General features: G+C 44.9%; 1 protein-coding gene across 1 annotated transcript in view; it reads right to left on the reverse strand.

Moving 5' to 3' along the window:
* Positions 1-18,459, reverse strand: part of LOC123744734 (protein TANC2) — a 229,658-nt gene that overhangs the window by 11,025 nt on the left and 200,174 nt on the right. The window contains exon 4 of the mRNA XM_045724545.1: positions 3,529-3,606. Within this exon, the coding sequence (XP_045580501.1) occupies positions 3,529-3,606 (78 nt within the window). The remainder of the gene's footprint in view (positions 1-3,528; positions 3,607-18,459) is intronic.

Raw genomic sequence — 18,459 nt, forward strand, 5'->3', positions numbered from 1 at the left:
GACCACATTATCTCCCAAGAGAATTCTCTTCGATTATAGTCACAGCTGTGTATATCCCCCCCCAAGCAGATACCTCAAAGGCCCTGAAAGAACTTCACTGGACTCTATGTAAACTGGAAACCATATATCCTGAGGCTGCATTTATTGTAGCTGGGGATTTTACCACAGCTAAATTCTACCAGCACATTGGCTGTAGCACCCGCTTGAGCAAAACACTGGACCACTGCTACTCTAACTTCTGCGATGCATACAAGGCCCTCCCCCGCCCTCCCTTCGGCAAATCCGACCACAACTCCATCTTGCTCGTACCGTCCTATAGGCAGAAACTCAAACAGGGTGTACCTGTGGCTAGAACCATTTAACGCTGGTCTGACCAATCGGAATCCACGCTTCAAGATTGCTTTGATCACGTGGATTGGAAAATGTTCCGGGAAGCCTCAAACCATAACGTTGATTTATACGCTGACTCGGTGAGTAGGAAGTGCATTGGAGATTTGTACCCACTGTGACTATTAAAACCTACCCCAAACAGAAACCGTGGATAGACAGCGGCATTCGTGCTAAACTGAAAGCGCAAACCACCGCATTCAACCATGGAAAGAGGTTGGGGAATATGGCTGAATATAAACAGTGTAGTTATTCCCTCCACAAGGCAATCAATCAAGTGAAATGTCGGTATAGGGACAAAATGGAGTCACAATTCAACAGCCCAGACACGAGACGTATGTGGCATGGTCTACAGGCAATTATGGACTACAAAAAGAAAACCAGTCACGTCACGGACACCGGCGTCTTGCTTCCAGACAAGCTTAACACCTTCTTTGCCCGCTTTGAGGATAATACAGTGCCACCGACGCTACCAAGGACTGCGGGCCTCTCCTTCTCTGTGGCCGATGTGAGTAAGACATTTAAACCTGTTAACCCTCGCAATGCTGCTGGCCCAGACGGCATCCCTAGCCACGTCCTCAGAGCATGCGCAGACCAGCTGGCGGGGGTGTGTTTACGGACATATTCAATCGCTCCCTATCCCAGTCTGTTGTCCCCACATGCATCAAGATGACCACCATTGTTCCTATACCAAAGAAGGCAACGATAACTGAACTAAATGACTATCACCCTGTAGCACTCACTTCTGTCTGTCAGACTGGGTGCGCAACTGGTCAACTGGAGTCAGGTGCAGGAGAGCAGAGTTGAGTGAACAGGCACACTTTAATTGGCCGAAGCAAAATCAGTCAGACGCAACAGCGTCATAACACTCCAGCCAAAGGCAAAAGCGCACTAGTCACACAAGCGCACTAGTCACACAAACAATGCACAACAATACAATACCACGGGTTCAAAACAATACCTGGAAAAAAACAGCCTGCCGCGCCACACAATAAACGTAACGAACTATTACGCACACAGACATGGGGGGGGGGAACAGAGGATAATATACACGTAGAGTGATGAGGGGATGTAAACCAGGTGTGCGGGAAAACAAGACAAAACAAATGGAAAATTAAAGGTGGAGAGGCGATGGCTAGAAGACCGGTGACGTCGACCGCCGAGCGCCGCCCGAACAAGGAGAGGAGCCGACTTCGGCGGGAGTCGTGACACTGTCATCATGAAGTGCTTTGAGAGACTAGTCAAGGACCCTATACCCACTTCAGTTTGCATACCACCCCAACAGGTCCACAGACAATGCAATGGCCATCACACTGCACACTGCCCTATCCCATCTGGACAAGAGGAATACCTATGTAAGAATGCTGTTCATTGACTAAAGCTCAGCATTCAATACCATAGTACCCGCCAAGCTCATCTTTAAGCTTAAGGCCCTGGATCTCAACCCTGCCCTGTGCAATTGGATCCTGGACTTTCAGACGGGCCGCCCCCAGGTGGTGTCAGGAAAACAATCTCTCACTCAACGTCAACAATAGAAAGGAGATGATCGTGGACTTCAGGAAACAGTAGAGTGAGCACCCCCCCCCCATCCATGTCGACAGGACAGTAGTGGAGAAGGTGGAAAGTTTTAAGTTCCACGGCGTACACAGAAATTGTCCACCCACACAGTCAGCGTGGTGAAGAAGGCACAACCTTCAACCTCAGGAGGCTGAAGAAATTTGACTTGTCACCTAAAACCCTCACAAACTTTTACATTTGCACATTCGAGAGCATCCTGATAGGCTGTATCACCTCCTGGTATTCCAACTGCACTGCCTTCAACCGCAAGGCTCTCCAGAGGGTAGTGCAGTCTGCACAACACATCACCGGTGGCAAACTACCTGGCCTCCAGGACACCTACAGCACCCGATGTCACAGGAAGGCCAAAAAGATCATCAAGGACAACAACCACCGGAGCCACTGCCTGTTCACCCCGCTATCATCCAGAAGGCGAGGTCAGTACAGGTGCATCAAAGCTGGGACCGAGAGACAGCTTCTATCTCAAGGCCATCAGACTGTTAAACAGCCATCACTAACATAGAGAGGCTGCTGCCAACATACAGACCCAAATCACTGGCCACTTTAATATATGGATTTAATAATGGTATCACTAGTCACTTCAAATAATGCCACTTTAATAATGTTTACATATCCTACATTACTCATCTCATATGTATATACTGTATTTCATACCATCTACTGCATCTTGCCTATGCCACACGGCAATCGTGCATCCATATATTGATATGTACATATTCTTATTCATTCCATTTACATTTGTGTGTATTAGGTAGTTGTTGTGAATTTGTTAGATTACTTGTTAGATATTACGGCACTGTTGGGACTGGAAGCACAAGTATTTCGCTCCACTCACATTAACATCTGCTAACTATGTGTATGTGGCAAATAACATTTGATTTGATGTTTTATTGTTGACAGACACAATTGACTAACATTTTGTTTCTCTTCCTGCCCAGTGTATACTTCCAGGGAGAACAGACTCAGACAAAATTACAGGAACATAAACATTCATAGTGTTCTCTCTCCACAAAATTACAACATCACTTCTTCTCCAGTTATTAAATCCTCTGCTATTAAGTGATATAAAATACAGCCCTTTAAACAGCCTCTAGCCCTCTCTGTTGCTCCAGGGGAGAGAGTAGAGAGAGGGGCAGGAAAATAGTATGAGCATGAATCAAAAAATTCAGAAGGAAAAAATAAGAGATGGATATAAAAATAAGAAATACGGGGAAATGGGATAAAGGAGAGACAGAGAGACAGAGAGCAAGAAAGCAAGGGAGAGCGAGACAGAGAGAGAGCGAGAGAGAGACAGAGACAGACAGAGAGACAGAGAGAGCGAGAGACAAAGAGAGAGACAGAGACAGACAGAGAGAGAGAGAGAGAGACAGAGAGAGACACAGAGAGACACAGAGAGAGAGAGACACAGAGAGAGAGAGAGACACAGAGAGAGAGAGAGACAGAGAGACAGAGAGAGAGACAGAGACAGCGACAGATAGATAAAGAGACGGAGAGACAGCGACAGAGGAAGAGGGGGTTTGGTCCACAGAGTAGTGTAACACACCCAGTAGTGTAACTACCTACTTTGACCGGTGTGGCTCAGGTGGGGGTGGTTCTCTAGATTGGGCGAACGGGGGTCTGCCAGGTCCTCATTCCCTCCATCTGCAGATGAGGAGTGAGAGAAAGAAAGAAAGAAAGAAAGAAAGAAAGAAAGAAAGAAAGAAAGAAAGAAAGAAAGAAAGAAAGAAAGAAAGAAAGAAAGAAAGAAAGAAAGAAAGAAAGAAAGAAAGAAAGAAAGAAAGAAATTGAGTGAGCGTGGGGATGCCAGGAAGAGGAAAGAGAGTGAGAATGCCAGGAAGAGGAAAGAGAGTGAGGATGGCAGAAATAGGAGAGAGTGAGGATGCCAGGAAGAGGAGAGAGTGAGGATGCCAAGAAGAGGAAAGAGAGTGAGGATGGCAGAAATAGGAGAGAGTGAGGATGCCAGGAAGAGGAGAGAGTGAGGATGCCAGGAAGAGGAAAGAGAGTGAGGATGGCAGAAATAGGAGAGAGTGAGGATGCCAGGAAGAGGAGAGAGTGAGGATGCCAAGAAGAGGAGAGAGTGAGGATGCCAAGAAGAGGAGAGAGTGAGGATGCCAGGAAGAGGAGAGAGAGTGAGGATGCCAGGAAGAGGAGAGAGAGTGAGGATGCCAGGAAGAGGAGAGAGTGAGGATGCCAGGAAGAGGAGAGAGAGTGAGTGCGGGCATGCGGGTGGCGTTCCAGCAGGTAGGTCACCTCATCCTCCACCAACCAGGACTGGGACCTCAGGAGGCTGCTGACAACACAGCCCCTCCACACCCCTCCTCCAGGGTCCTAGAGAGTCCCGCACACTGGCAAAGTGGACCCAATTGTTCTTGTTCATTGTGGTCTGCTGGGATGTAGACCAGAGACACCAACCAGGCCCTTGTCCAGAGCCCAGGGCCAGCCCCTGAGAGGACAGCCTACAGCAGAACTGTTACAATTCTGAGAGGACTGTTGATCCACAGAGCTAGTCCCTGTGGATAAGTGGGACACTTGTGAGGGTAGGACTGGTGGTACAGTACAGTACAGTTTACTGACAGAGCTACAGCCGGGTTAGCCAATGATATGAGGATCAATACAGTGGGCCCAGACAACTGAGAGATTCGCTCAGGGATGGATTTTCAGGGACAGATTGATCACAGTGGATGGAGCAGGGCTTGGTTAGGGGGTTGATGCAATGGCCAGCCAGCTTTGCCTCCACTACAGTCTGTTTGACGAGGCCAGCCCCTCTCTAATGCACAGTAATCAACAGTAGAGCCATACAACTAAGGCTGCGGCCCAAACGGCACCTTATTTCCTATAAATTGCACTACTGTTGACCAGAGCCCTATGAGCTTGAGCTGTGGTCAAAAGTATTGCACGAAATAGGGAATAGGGTGCCATGTGGGAAGCAGCCTAAAACTACAAGGGACTTAGTGGCATATCATGATTCATTCTGAAATCACACATCCCACTCAAATTAAGCCAACCCATTTATAAACAAGCTGTTGTTTGAAAGTTATCTAAGCCAATGGATTTCTCTGTCTGTAGTACTCAGCTTGCCACTAACGTACAAAGCGGTGTGGGTCTTTATTGCAAAGGGTCGTGTAATCTGGCCATGACGGATACACCACGTTTCCATCAACGGGTCCTGTGTGTGTGTGTGTGTGTGTGTGTGTGTGTGTGTGTGTGTGTGTGTATTCTCCCAAACAAACACTTGTGTATATGTTCTGATCATCAACCCACAATAAACAGACTGGACATCAGTACACAATCTGCTGTCTGTTGTGCCCATTCAAGGTAGACTCGGCTGCTGATGGAAAGATCCAGCTTGTAGACAGACCAATAGCATTACCCAGAGGGCCTGAGCGTTAGTGTGACAACTGGGGCACACCCCCTCACCACTTTGACAAAGGTCTATTCTGTTCTCTTTGAAACAACCCAATGACAAACAGGCTACGCAGTGGAGCTGAAAGCATCACATGGTGAAACTCAAATGTTATATACTTGAACAAAAAATAGCTATACTACAATGCATCACGATGAAATCACATCAAATCAATAGAGTGAAATCCGTCACTACACAACACTAATCCCTCAACTGACAGTGCAGACCAGAGGAGGCTGGTGGGAGGAGCTATAGGAGGACTGGCTCATTGTAAAAGCTGGAATGGAATTAATGGAACGGTATCAAACAGATCAAACATATGGAAACCATATTTTACCCCATTCCATTTTATTCCATTCCAGACATTACAATGAGCCCATCCTCCTATAGTTCCTCCCACCAGCCTCCAATGGTGCAGACAAATGTCACACTATCTGACCTAAGACAATGCGCCTAGAGATTAAAGTTAGCTGCAATGTGAACAGCCAGACTGTGAGTGGGTTGTGAACAGAGCTACTGTATGTAGCTAGTACAGTAGAGAGAGGTCATGTTGTACTGTATTATCCAGCCTGACAGACCAAAGACAATGCTGTCAGCTCTTACGTAATGTTACTTTGAGAATGGACCTGAGTGCTGAGCCAGCTGGAATAGCTGCTCCCACCAGGAACACACACACACACACACACACACACACACAGAGACAGAGAGAGACAGAGACAGAGAGAGACAGAGACAGAGACAGAGAGAGAGAGAGAGAGAGAGGAAGGAAGGAAGGAAGGAAGGGCTGACAGAGACAGGTAAGGGGAAAGAGTTGAGCCAGCAGTTTTACCAACTCAGATCTGTTAAGGCTTTAATGCAATTTAGACAAATCCTTGATGGAATCTCAGCTTAAGTTCTGTTTCTAGCTACAGTACATGTTTCTAGCCTAAGTCCCCTGAGCAAACATTCAAATTAATGGAGTATTCCAATTTGTAAAGCAGCCGATGCCTCATGTTTTCAATTAAAGAGGAAAAGAAAAGGGCCTCCCAAGTGGCGCAGTGGTCTAAGGCGTGACTACAGACCCGGATTTCATCCCAGGCTGTGTCACAGCCGGCCGTGACCGGGAGACCCATGAGGCGACGCACAATTGGCCAAGTAGCCAATTGGCCAAGGGTCAAGGGTCGTGTTTCGGAGGACGCATGGCTCTCAACCTTCGCCTCTCCAGAGTCCGTATGGGATTTGCAGCGATGGGACAAAACTGTAACTACCAACTGGATATGATGAAACTGTGGAAAAAAAGGGGTAAAAGTACAACAACAAAAAAAGAGTAAAAGAGAAGAGTACACCGAAACAATGTAGACTACAATACGGTTTCCTTTGTTTCCATGTTGTCATATTCTGCTGAGCTTGTGGCTACAATAATGTAATGTCATTCATTTGAGCTTCTGCTTCCCTTCTCTCCCCCTGAGCCCTCCCATGTCTGACCTGTATTCCACTAGATAGTCTACAGTAATGAACAGACAACACAGCACCAAGGCGAAACATAGTTGGAATTAATTGAATCATACACTTTGGGTGCTGCAGCATAGTAGAAACAGCATACTGCACTATACACAGCCTGGTTAACAAAAACAGTTAAAATGCTACAAAATGATGAACAAAAACCTAAACCATTATCAAGGGCAAATCCACAGTAACCGAATTACGCCAAGACGATTTTTCACATTAAAGTCAAATAAAAAAACATTGATTTAAAAGTTTAACCAACCATACAACTCTATGAACAATGACTTTTTTCAAGAATTTACATAGTAAATAAATAAAAAATGGAATTAACTGGAAAAACTGTGAAGATGCAAAGTTTGGTAACAGAATTACAGTAAAATCTCCCTCAGTTTTATTCTGCTACCGTACTTTGTCCTGCACAGTTCTTCCTGTAAATGTGTTTTTGTCAAATGTTCAGTGGAAATTGTTAAAAGTAGTCCTTGTACATAATGGTTTGTTAAATTTTGAAATCAGTGGTTTTACCATGGAATTGCCCTCAGACCATTCTGCTGATCCCGCTAATGGCTTCCTTGTACACTCATCCTTCTCTCTGAGCATGAATGAATGTATGTAACTGTGAGACAGGGTGGCTGTGAGACAGGGAGGCTGTGAGACAGGGTGGCAGGGAGGGTATGGGGCAGGGAGGCTGTGAGACAGGGTGGCTGTGGGGCTTGGAGGCTATGGGGCAGGGAGGCTGTGAGACAGGGTGGCTGTGGGGCAGGGAGGCTATGGGGCAGGGAGGCTGTGAGGCAGGGTGGCTGTGGGACAGGGAGGTTGTGGGGCAGGGAGGCTATGAGACAGGGAGGCTGTGAGGCAGGGTGGCTGTGAGACGGAGACTGTGAGGCAGGGTGGCTGTGAGGCAGGGAGGCTGTGAGACAGGGAGGCTGTGAGACAGGGAGGCTGTGAGACAGGGAGGCTGTGAGACAGTGAGGCTGTGGGGCAGGGTGGCTGTGGGGCAGGGTGGCTGTGGGGCAGGGTGGCTATGGGGCAGGGTGGCTGTGAGACAGGGAGGCTGTGAGACAGGGAGGCTGTGAGACAGGGAGGCTGTGAGACAGGGAGGCTGTGAGACTGGGTGGCTGTGAGACAGGGAGGCTGTGAGACTGGGTGGCTGTGAGGCAGGGTGGCTGTGAGGCAGGGAGGCTGTGAGACTGGGAGGCTGTGAGACTGGGTGGCTGTACTGTACAATTATTCAGACAGGGCCAGGGCCAAAGCGATGAATGGTGACGCATGAGAGGGGCTGATCTGCGTCAAGCGCTGGCCACCAGCTCTACCACTCTACAGGGTCCTGGAAGGAGGTGTTAGTGGAACAGGAAGTACAGAGGGAGGGTGAGAGAGAAGAGAGAGAAAGGGATGAGATAGCATGAGAGAGGAGAAAAATAGGAGAGAGGAAAGAGGGAGGGGAGACGAGAGAGACATCCAGAAAAGAGCAGTTAAATTATACAACCACCTAAAAGGAAGCGATTCTCAAACCTTTCATAACAAATCCCTCACCTACAGAGAGATGAACCTGGAGAAGAGTTCCCTCAGCCAGCTGGTACTGCAACACAGTTAGACTCAACCAAATCATCAGAAAACTAAAAGATAATTACTGGACACATTGGAAAGAATTAACAAAAAAACAGAGCAAACTGGACTGCTATTAGGCCCTAAACAGTGAGTACACAGTGACTGACCCAAACTTAAGGAAAGTTTTAACTATGTACAGACTCAGTGAGCAATGCTATTGAGAGAAGCCGCCGTTGGCAGACCTGGCTCTAAAGAGAAGACAGGCTATGTGCACCATATTAGAGACACATTATCCCTCAGATTACACAGAACCACAATCTTGATAAACTCCCATATCTATTGGGTGAAATACCACAGTGTGCCATCACAGCAGCAATATTTGTGACCTGTTGCCCAAGATAAGGGCAACCAGTGATGAACAAACACCATTGTAAATTGAGTCTGTAATACCAACATGTTTCAAGCAGACCACCATAGTACCTGTGCCCAAGAACACTAAGGTAACCTGCCCAAATGACTACCGACCGGTAGCAATCACGTCTGTAGCCATGAAGTGCTTTGAAAGGCTGGTAATGGCTCACATTAACACCATTATCCCAGAAACCCTAGACCCACTCCAATTTGCATACCGCTCAAACAGCTCCACAGAAGATGCAATCTCTACTGCACTCCACACTGCCCTTTCCCACCTGGACAAAAGGAACACCTATGTGAGAATGCTATTCATTGACTACAGCTCAGTTCAACACCATAGTGCCCTCAAAGCTCATCTCTAAGCTAAGGATCCTGGGACAAAACACCTCCCTCTGCAACTGGATCCTGGACTTCCTGATGGGCCGGCCCCAGGTGGTAAGGGTAGGTAACAACACATCTGCCACGCTGATCCTCAACACTGGAGCCCCTCAGGGGTGCATGCTCAGTCCCCTCCTGTACTCCCTGTTCACCCACGACTGCATGGTCAGGCACGACTCCAACACCATCATTAAGTTTACAGATGACACAACAGTGGTAGGCCTGATCACTGACAACGACGAGAAAGTCTATAGGGAGGAGGTCAGAGACCTGGCCAGGTGGTGCCATAATAACAACCTATATCCCTCAACATGATCAAGACAAAGGAGATGATTGTGGACTACAGGAAAAGGAGGACCGAGCATGCCCCCATTCTCATCGACGAGGCTATAGTGGAGCAGGTTGAGAGCTTCAAGTTCCTTGGTGTGCACATCACCAACAAACTAGAATGGTCCAAACACACCAAGACAGTTGTGAAGAGGGCACGAAAGAGCCTATTCCCCCTCAGGAAAGTAAAAAGATTTGGCATGGGTCCTCAGATCCTCAAAAGGTTCTACAGATGCACCATCGAGAGCATCCTGACTGGTTGCATCACTGCCTGGTACGGCAACTGCTCAGCCTCCAACTGCAAATCAAATCAAAGTTTATTTGTCACGTGCGCCAAATATAACAGGTGTAGGTAGAACTTACAGTGAAATGCTTACTTACAGGCTCTAACCAATAGCGTAAAAAAGGTATTAGGTGAACAATAGGTAAGTAAAGAAATAAAACAACAGTAAAAAGACAGGCTATATACAGTAGCAAGGCTATAAAAGTAGCGAGGCTACATACAAACACCGGTTAGTCGGGCTGATTGAGGTAGTATGTACATGTAGATATGGTTAAAGTGACTATGCATATATGATGAACAGAGAGTAGCAGTAGCGTAAAAGAGGGGTTGGCAGGTGGTGGGTGGCGGGACACAATGGAGATAGCCCAGTTAGCCAATGTGCGGGAGCAGTGGTTGGTCGGCCCAATTGAGATAGTATATGCATGAATTTATAGTTAAAGTGACTATGCACAAGGCACTACAGAGGGTAGTGCGTGCGGCCCAGTACATCACTGGAGCTCAGCTGCCTGCCATCCAGGACCTCTATACCAGGCGGTGTCAGAGTGAGGCCCAAAGAATTGTCAAAGACTCCAGCCACCCCAGTCATAGACTATTCTCTCTGCTACCATATGGCAAGTGGTAACGTAACGGAGTGCCAAGTCTAGGACCAAAAGGCTTCTCAACAGCTTTTACCCCCAAGCCATAAGACTCCTGAACAGCTAATCAAATGGCTACCCAGACTATGCATTGTGCCCCACCCCTAACCCCCCCCCCTTCCACCAACCCCTATTTTAAGCTGCTGCTACTCTCTGTTTATCATCTATGCATAGTCACTTTAACTAATCCTACATGTCCATATTACCTCAAATAGCCCGACTAACTGGTGCTCCCGCACATTGTCTCTATACCGGTACCTGTATATAGCATCACTACTGTTATTTTTTACTGTGTTTTATATTTCTTTACTTATCTATTGTTTGCCTAATATTGTTTACTTAAAAACTGCACTGTTGGTTAAGGGCTTGAAAGTAAGCATTTCACTGTTATATTCGGCGCACGTGACAAATAGACTTTGATTTGATTTGAAAATACAACCGATATTTATGTTTATTTATTTTCGCTTTTGTACTTCAACTATTTTCACATTGTTGCACTGTACATAGCCAATAATACGATATTTAAAATGTTTATATTATTTTAAAACTTTTGTGAGCGGGGGCCTACCGAGTGGTGCAGCAGTCTACGGCACTGGATCACAATGCTTGAGGCATCACTACAGACCCGGATTCGATCCCGGGCTGTGTCACAGCCGGCCACAACCGGGAGACCCATGAGGCGGCGCACAATTGGCCCACAGTCGTCCGGGTTAAGGGAGGGTTTGGCCAGCTGGGATGTCCTTGTCCCATCTCACTCTAGCGACTCCTGTGGCAAGCTGGGCGCATGCACGCTGACACGGTCACCAGGTGTATAGTGTTTCATCTGACACATTGGAGTGGCTGGCTTCCGGGTTAAGTGTGTCAAGAAGCAGTGCGGCTTGGAAGGGTTCTGTTTCAGAGGACGCATGGCTCTCGACCTTCACCTCTCCCGAATCCGTACGGGAGTTGCAGCAATGGGACAAGACTGTAACTACCAATTGGATATCACAAAATTGGGGGTAAAAGTTGACAAAATAAAAAATAATTGTGAGTGTTATGTTTACTGTTAATTTCTGTTAATTTCTCTTTATTTCCATTTTTATTTCCGTTTTGTTTATTGTCTATTCCACTTGCTCTGGCAAGGTAAACATACATTTCCCATGCCAATAAAGCCCTTTGAAATGAATTTAGAGAGAGATGAGACGAGAGAGAGATGAGAGACGAGAGAAAGATATAAATACTTTTTTTAAAGAGCTGTTAAATTCCACAACCACCTAAAAGGAAGAGATGCCCACACATTTCACCACAAAGCCCTCACCTACCTACAAAGAGATGAACCTAGAGAAGAGTCCCCTCAGATAGCTGGTTTTGAGGCTCTTTTCACAAACACAAGCAGACCCCACAGAGCCCCAGGCCAGCAACACAATTAGACTCAACCAAATTATGAGAAAACACAAAGATAACTATTTGACACACTGGAAAGAATCAACCAAAAAACAGAGCAATCTGGAATATGATCTGGCCCTTAACCTCTTGACGTTCGCCTAGGATAGGGGGCGCCACAGCGCATTTTGAAAAAAATTAGTGCCCATTTTAAACGGCCTACTACTCAAACTCAGAAGCTAGGATATGCATATAATGAATACTTGTGGATAGAAAACACCCTAAAGTTTCTAAAACTGTTTGAATGGTGTCTGTGAGTATAACAGAACTCATATGGCAGTCAAAACCCCGAGACAGATCGAAACAGGAAGTGGAATTCTGAATTGCGAACTCAACTTCATCACGTTGCCTATTAATCACACCGTGAGCTATGGTTCATTGAGCACTTCCTATTGCTTCCACTAGATGTCCCCAGTCTTTACAAAGTGGTTTGAGTCTCCTACTGTGAAAACTGAATGAATGAGACGCTGTGGAACGTGGTCACACGGAGAGGGCCATCACCATTATGACGCCGGCGGCCCTGGCTTCCCTCCCCTTTTCGAAACGTTTTGAAAGACAATGCAATCATCCTCCTTGAATCTTATTGGCTCTCTTGTTGAAAAACGCCCTGAAGATTTATGTTATACAACGTTTGACATGTTTGAACCAACCTAAATGGGAAAAAAATGCATTTTCTCGAAATGGCTGTCCCGCGGCCGACGGAGCATTTGGATCAGCCTTCAGACGCGCTAACAAGAACAAGCTCTTGGAACATAAAGGAGTAATTTTTTCGAACGAAAATACATTTGTTGTGGACCTGGGATTCCTGGAAGTGCTTTCTGATGAAGACAACCAAAGGTAAGGGATTATTGACAATAGTATACAAGACTAGATGTGATATGCGATTGTTCCAAAATGGCGCTGACCTGTAACGTTAGCCTATTTTTCAGAGTATCGCATCCCCTTTCATCGCAAAGTATGATTACCCAGTAAAGTTAATTTTAAATCTGGCATTAAAGGTGCTTTCAAGAGATATTTATCTATAAATCTTAGAATGACAATATTATATTTTTAAAATGTTTTCGAATAGTAATTTAGTAAATTGTAGCTCTGTTTCATCGGATGCATTTGAGGGAAAATAGTTAGTCAACGTTACGCACCGATGTAAAATGCTGTTTTTATATATAAATATGAACTTTATCGAACAAAAGAATGCATGTATTGTGTAACATGATGTCCTAGGTGTGTCATCTGATGAAGATTGTGAAAGGTTAGTGCTGCATTTAGCTGTTTTTTGGTTATTTGTGATGCATGTGGTTGGTCGGAAAATGGCTATGTGGCTACTTTTACGATATACTCCTCTAACATAATCTAATGTTTTGCTTTTGCTGTAAAGCCTTTTTGAAATCGGACAACGTGGTTCGATTCAGGAGAGGTGTATCTATAAAACGATATAATTTGGAGAAAAAAATTTAAAAAGAAAATTATTAAATTTTGTTATGCTAATGGCGATATGATTTTAGGCCGCACAGGGGTTAACAGAGAGTAGACAGTGGAAGAATACCTGACCACTTAACTGAGAAAACTGGAATGATATTCGGCCCTCAACAGAGAGTACACAGTGGCAGAATACCTGACCACTGTGACTGACCCAAAATTAACCTGTTGGGGCTCGGGGGCAGTATTGAGAAATTTTGAAAGAAATATGTGCCCATTTTTAACTGCCTCCTACACCAACTCAGAAGCTAGGATATGCATATTATTAACACATTCGGATAGAAAACACTCTGAATTTTCTAAAACAGTTTGAATGGTGTCTGTAAGTATAACAAAACTCATATTGCAGGCAAAAACCTGTGAAAAATAGATCAAAAAAAAATGTGTGACTGTACTATTTAGTGTCATTGTTTTATAGATACCATAGTGAGAAAGGATTCATTTCGCATCTCCTACGGCTTCCACTAGATGTCAACGATCTTTATAAAGTTGTTTGAAGCGTCTATGATGAACAGAGACCGGATGGCAAGGAAGAGAAGTTGACCTCCCTGGGATGTCGTCACTTCATTATTGGCTGCACCTGCGCAATCATGTGATGCGATACATTTTTCAAAGACGTTTTTCAAGACACAGGAGAGGTCGGGTTGAAACATTACTGATGTTTCACGTTAAAAATGGCTCTAAAGATTGATGCTAAACAACGTTTGACATGTTTGAACAATGTAAATAGATTATTTTTTTACTTTTCGCCGTGACTCCCCCCGCTACTTTTTAGTAGCCTACCGAAGCGCTAACAACATGGAACAACTTGGAGTTATTTGGACATCAATTATGAACTTTGTTGAAAGAAACCACATTTGCAGTGGACCTGGGATGCGTGGAATTGCCAATGGATGAAGAGAATCAAAGGTAAGGGAATATTGACAATAGTAATTTTGATATTACATGGGTACAAGATGGTGCTAACCTGTATAGCCTAGCCTATTGTTCTTAGCACAGCACCCGGTTTATTGCAAATTGTGATTTCCCAGTAAAGTTATTTTGAAATCTGGCATTGCAGTAGCATTTACGAAATGTTAAACTATGAATATTTGAATGACAATAATATAATTTACCAATGTTATCGAATAGTAATTTTGTGATTTGTAACGTTGTTCACCGGAAGCATTTGAGAGAAAAAAAATCTGATTTTCACCGCTTCGGTAAAATGCTGTTTTTGGATATAAATATGAACTTGATGGAACAAAAAATGCATGTATTGTGTAACATAATGTCTTAGGAGTGTCATCTGAGGAAGATTGTCAAAGGTTGGTGCATAATTCTAGCTGGTTATCCGCTTATGGTGACGCCTGTCTTTGAATTGACAAAACATTACACACAGCTATTTTCAATGTACTCTCCTAACATAACCTAACTTTATGCTTTCGCCGTAAAGCCTCTTTGAAATCGGACAATGTGGTTGGATTTAGGAGATGTTTATCTTTCAAATTGTGAGAAATAGTTGATTGTTTGAGAAATTGAAATTATTAGATTCTTGCAGTTTTTGAATTTCCCGCCCTGGTCTCTTGACAATGAATCCCGATATCGGGATAAGATCCCCAACAGGTTTTAAGAAAAGCATTGACTCAGTGAGCATAGCCTTAATATTGAGAAATGTCTATATTCTTTTAAAACTTTTGTGAGTGTAATGTTTACTGTTAATTTCTGATTGTTTATTTCCATTTTGTTTACTGTCTATTCCACTTGCTTTGGCAATGTAAACATATGTTTCCCATGCCAATAAAGCCCTTTGAATAAAGAGAGAGGGGCATCCCTCCCACACTATGAACCTCTGAGGCAGTATTGAGTGGGTGGGCTTTGCCAGAAAGACACACAACCAATCAGCAACCTGAGGTACTAGGGTATTATATAATACAAAGACACTCAAGTGACTGCCTACTGGCTAGGCTTGGGCGGTATACCATATATATCCTATACCTGGGTATTTGGAAAAAGCCACGGAATGGCTTTTCGATACCGTCAATACCTTCAAATCTATTTACTATACGTTTTTCAATAAATGTAAATATTTCTAGCTACTTTAAGTAAATACCTGCAGTCAACTTGTGCAATACATTAGGAGATAAAGCAAATTGCGTTCTTCATTTCACTGGTCACATTAATGTACATTATGAAGCTTACCATAGTTCCCAAGAGCAGTTGATTCAGTCACGTGTTTGTTTGTAAATAGCACAATGGCTGAAAGAGGGAGCAGGTGAGTCCAGCTGTTGATTTGGTTTAACTTGCTAGTTATCTCAGTAAGTGGCTGAATTAATAAGGAGACGGGGCATCACATTGTGTTATCTATCTGCCGTGTTTGAGAAGTCAAAGCGCTATAGATGACTTATCTGTACAGCTACCACTGCTGCTATTTTGACTTCCTTGTGTTTATTTTTTTATCCTTTCCTTCTTGGCCCCTCAGTCTGGTCTCACCCCCCTCTTCTCCCCCCCCTCTTCTCCCAGCAGAGCAGGCAGACCTGTTGCCCTAGCAACTTTACACAGACAGAGCATGTACACATGCTGCTCCAGAGCCAGTACTGTTCTTCCTTCAGACAAACATGCGTCGAAACTTTGCTCATTTGCACAATATCTCACATTTGCTTGTAAATGTCCAAACTCACCAAAAATGACATTCGGTAGCTCCCACCTTATATGTATAACTTCATGAGCTGGGTTACCTGTCTTTGCAATGACTTTGTTGTTTGCGCTCGTAAGACTATTTAATTAACTAGCAGCCTTTATTGAAAAAATGTAATTTAGTTAGCAGTATGTTAATAGACACCCAATGGGCTGAGAGAGAGAGAGAGAGAGACATGGTTCTATTGATCAGGCCCATGGAGAACTGCCTTTTTTAGACCCCATATCTACACATCAAGAAGCAGCACTAAACCAACGGAGCAGAACTGTGTAAAGACAACATCTCTCATCAAGAAGCAGCACCAAACCAACTGACCAGAACAGTGTAAAGACAACATCTCTCCGGTACTTGCATTCCCCCCTTTTCCATTTCTCTCTCTACCTCCATAATAATAATGACAGTGAATGTTATTTATAAAGTGCATTTCTGGCACTCAAGGCGAGCTACCATCATACAAATCACTATCATCACCCTCACTCTCTTCAACTCCTTGTCTGTCTTCCCCTTCTCTCCCTCCCCCTGTCTCCCTCCCCCTGTCTACCTCCCCCTGTCTCCCTCCCCCTGTCTCCCTCCCCGTCTCCCTCTGCCTCTCTCTTCCCCCTGTCTCCCTCCCCCCTCTGTCTCCCTCTGCCTCTCTCTTCCCTCTGTCTTCCTCTGCCTCTCTCTTCCCTCTGTCTCCCTCTGCCTCTCTCTTCCTCCCCCTGTTTCTCCCAGCACAGTGATAGCGTACAGTCACCTCTGCCTCTCTCTGACCTCCAGTGTACTGTAGGAGATGTGAGTCCCCTGCTATGGAGCCATATGTCTGTCTCTACTGATCACTGCACCAACTATACCAGGGAAATACATGCCAAAAGGTCCTGATTCTGACATAAACAAAGCATTTCTAGAGGAAGACTAAGAGCCTGTCCAAAATGGCACATTATTCCCTTTAAATAGCCCTATAAGCCCTGGTCAGAAGTAGTGCACTTTAGGGAATAGGGTTCCATTTGGGACGCAGCGGAGCATTTCAGTGCAGTGCAATCAATAATAAACCATGTGAGTCATCCATGGATGTACACAGACGGCATTTAAATGGACATGGTTTCTAAACAGGAGAATCAAGGATGAGCATTAGGTTAATGAGGGCAACAACAGTATGTTTCGTTACATCAAAGTGTCATAGCGATAAATAGCCCTAACAACAACAGTACAATAATAGTACAAAGACCACACGAACAACATAGCTTTGGAGAAGAAAATAAACTCCATCCGAGAGGAGAGACATCATTTGATGTCAGATATGAAAGGTGTCATTGGGTGTTCTTTATTCCAATCTGAGTGCAGAGTTTTCAAACAGCAGGGGGCAACCATTAGTCCAGAGAGAAGAGACACAGGAGAAGAAAGAAATAGGGATGGGAGGGAGGGAAGGAATGCAAGACAGAGAGAGAGAGAGAGAGAGAGAGAGGATACTTTATGGAACACAATCACTATCTCATCCTGGAATATCCAAGGCCTGAGGTCATCTGCCTTTGGCCTAAAGAGCAGGAACCTTGACTTCACCAAAGAAATCGGAAATACAGACATTGTTATCCTACAAGAAACATGGTATAGAGGAGATGGACCCACTGGTTGCCCTCTAGGTTACGGAGAGCTGGTAGTCCCATCCACCAAACTACCAGGTGTGAAACAGGGAAGGGACTCAGGGGGTATGCTAATTTGGTACAGAGCAGACCTAGCTCATCCTATTAAATTAATCAAAACAGTAACATTTTACATTTGGCTAGAAATTCAAAATGAAATGATCTCAACAGAGAAAAATATCCTCCTGTGTGCTCCTTATATACCCCCACTAGAATCCCCATACTTTAATGATGACAGTTTCTAAATCCTGGAGGGGGAAATCAATCCGTTCCAGGCCCAGGGACATGTACTAGTCTGTGGCGGCTTAAATGCCAGAACTGGACAAGAACCTGACACCCTCAGCACACAAGGGGACAAATACCTGCCAGGGGGCGACAGCATTCCCTGCCCCATTTTCCCCCCTAGGCACAACTACGACAACATAATCAACAAAAACGGGTCACAACTGCTGCAGCACTGTTGCACCCTGGGTATGCACATAGTCAATAGTAGGCTTTGAGGGGACTCCTATATTAGGTACACCTATAGCTCATCTCTTGGCAGTAGTACTGTAGACTACTTTATCACTGTCATGACGTTGCCCTCTTTGGGTACAGCGAGCACCATCCCCCTCTCTATACCCCTTTCACCAGGCTCTGTAAGAGAGGTCATACATTCCTATGAGGAGATCCTCCTCATGGCCACAGTATAGAGAGAGAGTGAGTTTTCATAGAGAAAACAAAGGAATTTCTTCCACCTCACAGAACTGGAGAACCGGACGACATTTATGTTCTGGAGAAGGTATAAAAGATCGGTGAAGAATCCAGCTACGAACTGGTCCGTTTGGTAC

This window comes from Salmo salar, chromosome ssa01 (assembly GCF_905237065.1).
Source record: "Salmo salar chromosome ssa01, Ssal_v3.1, whole genome shotgun sequence".
NCBI classification, from domain to species: Eukaryota; Metazoa; Chordata; class Actinopteri; order Salmoniformes; family Salmonidae; genus Salmo; species Salmo salar.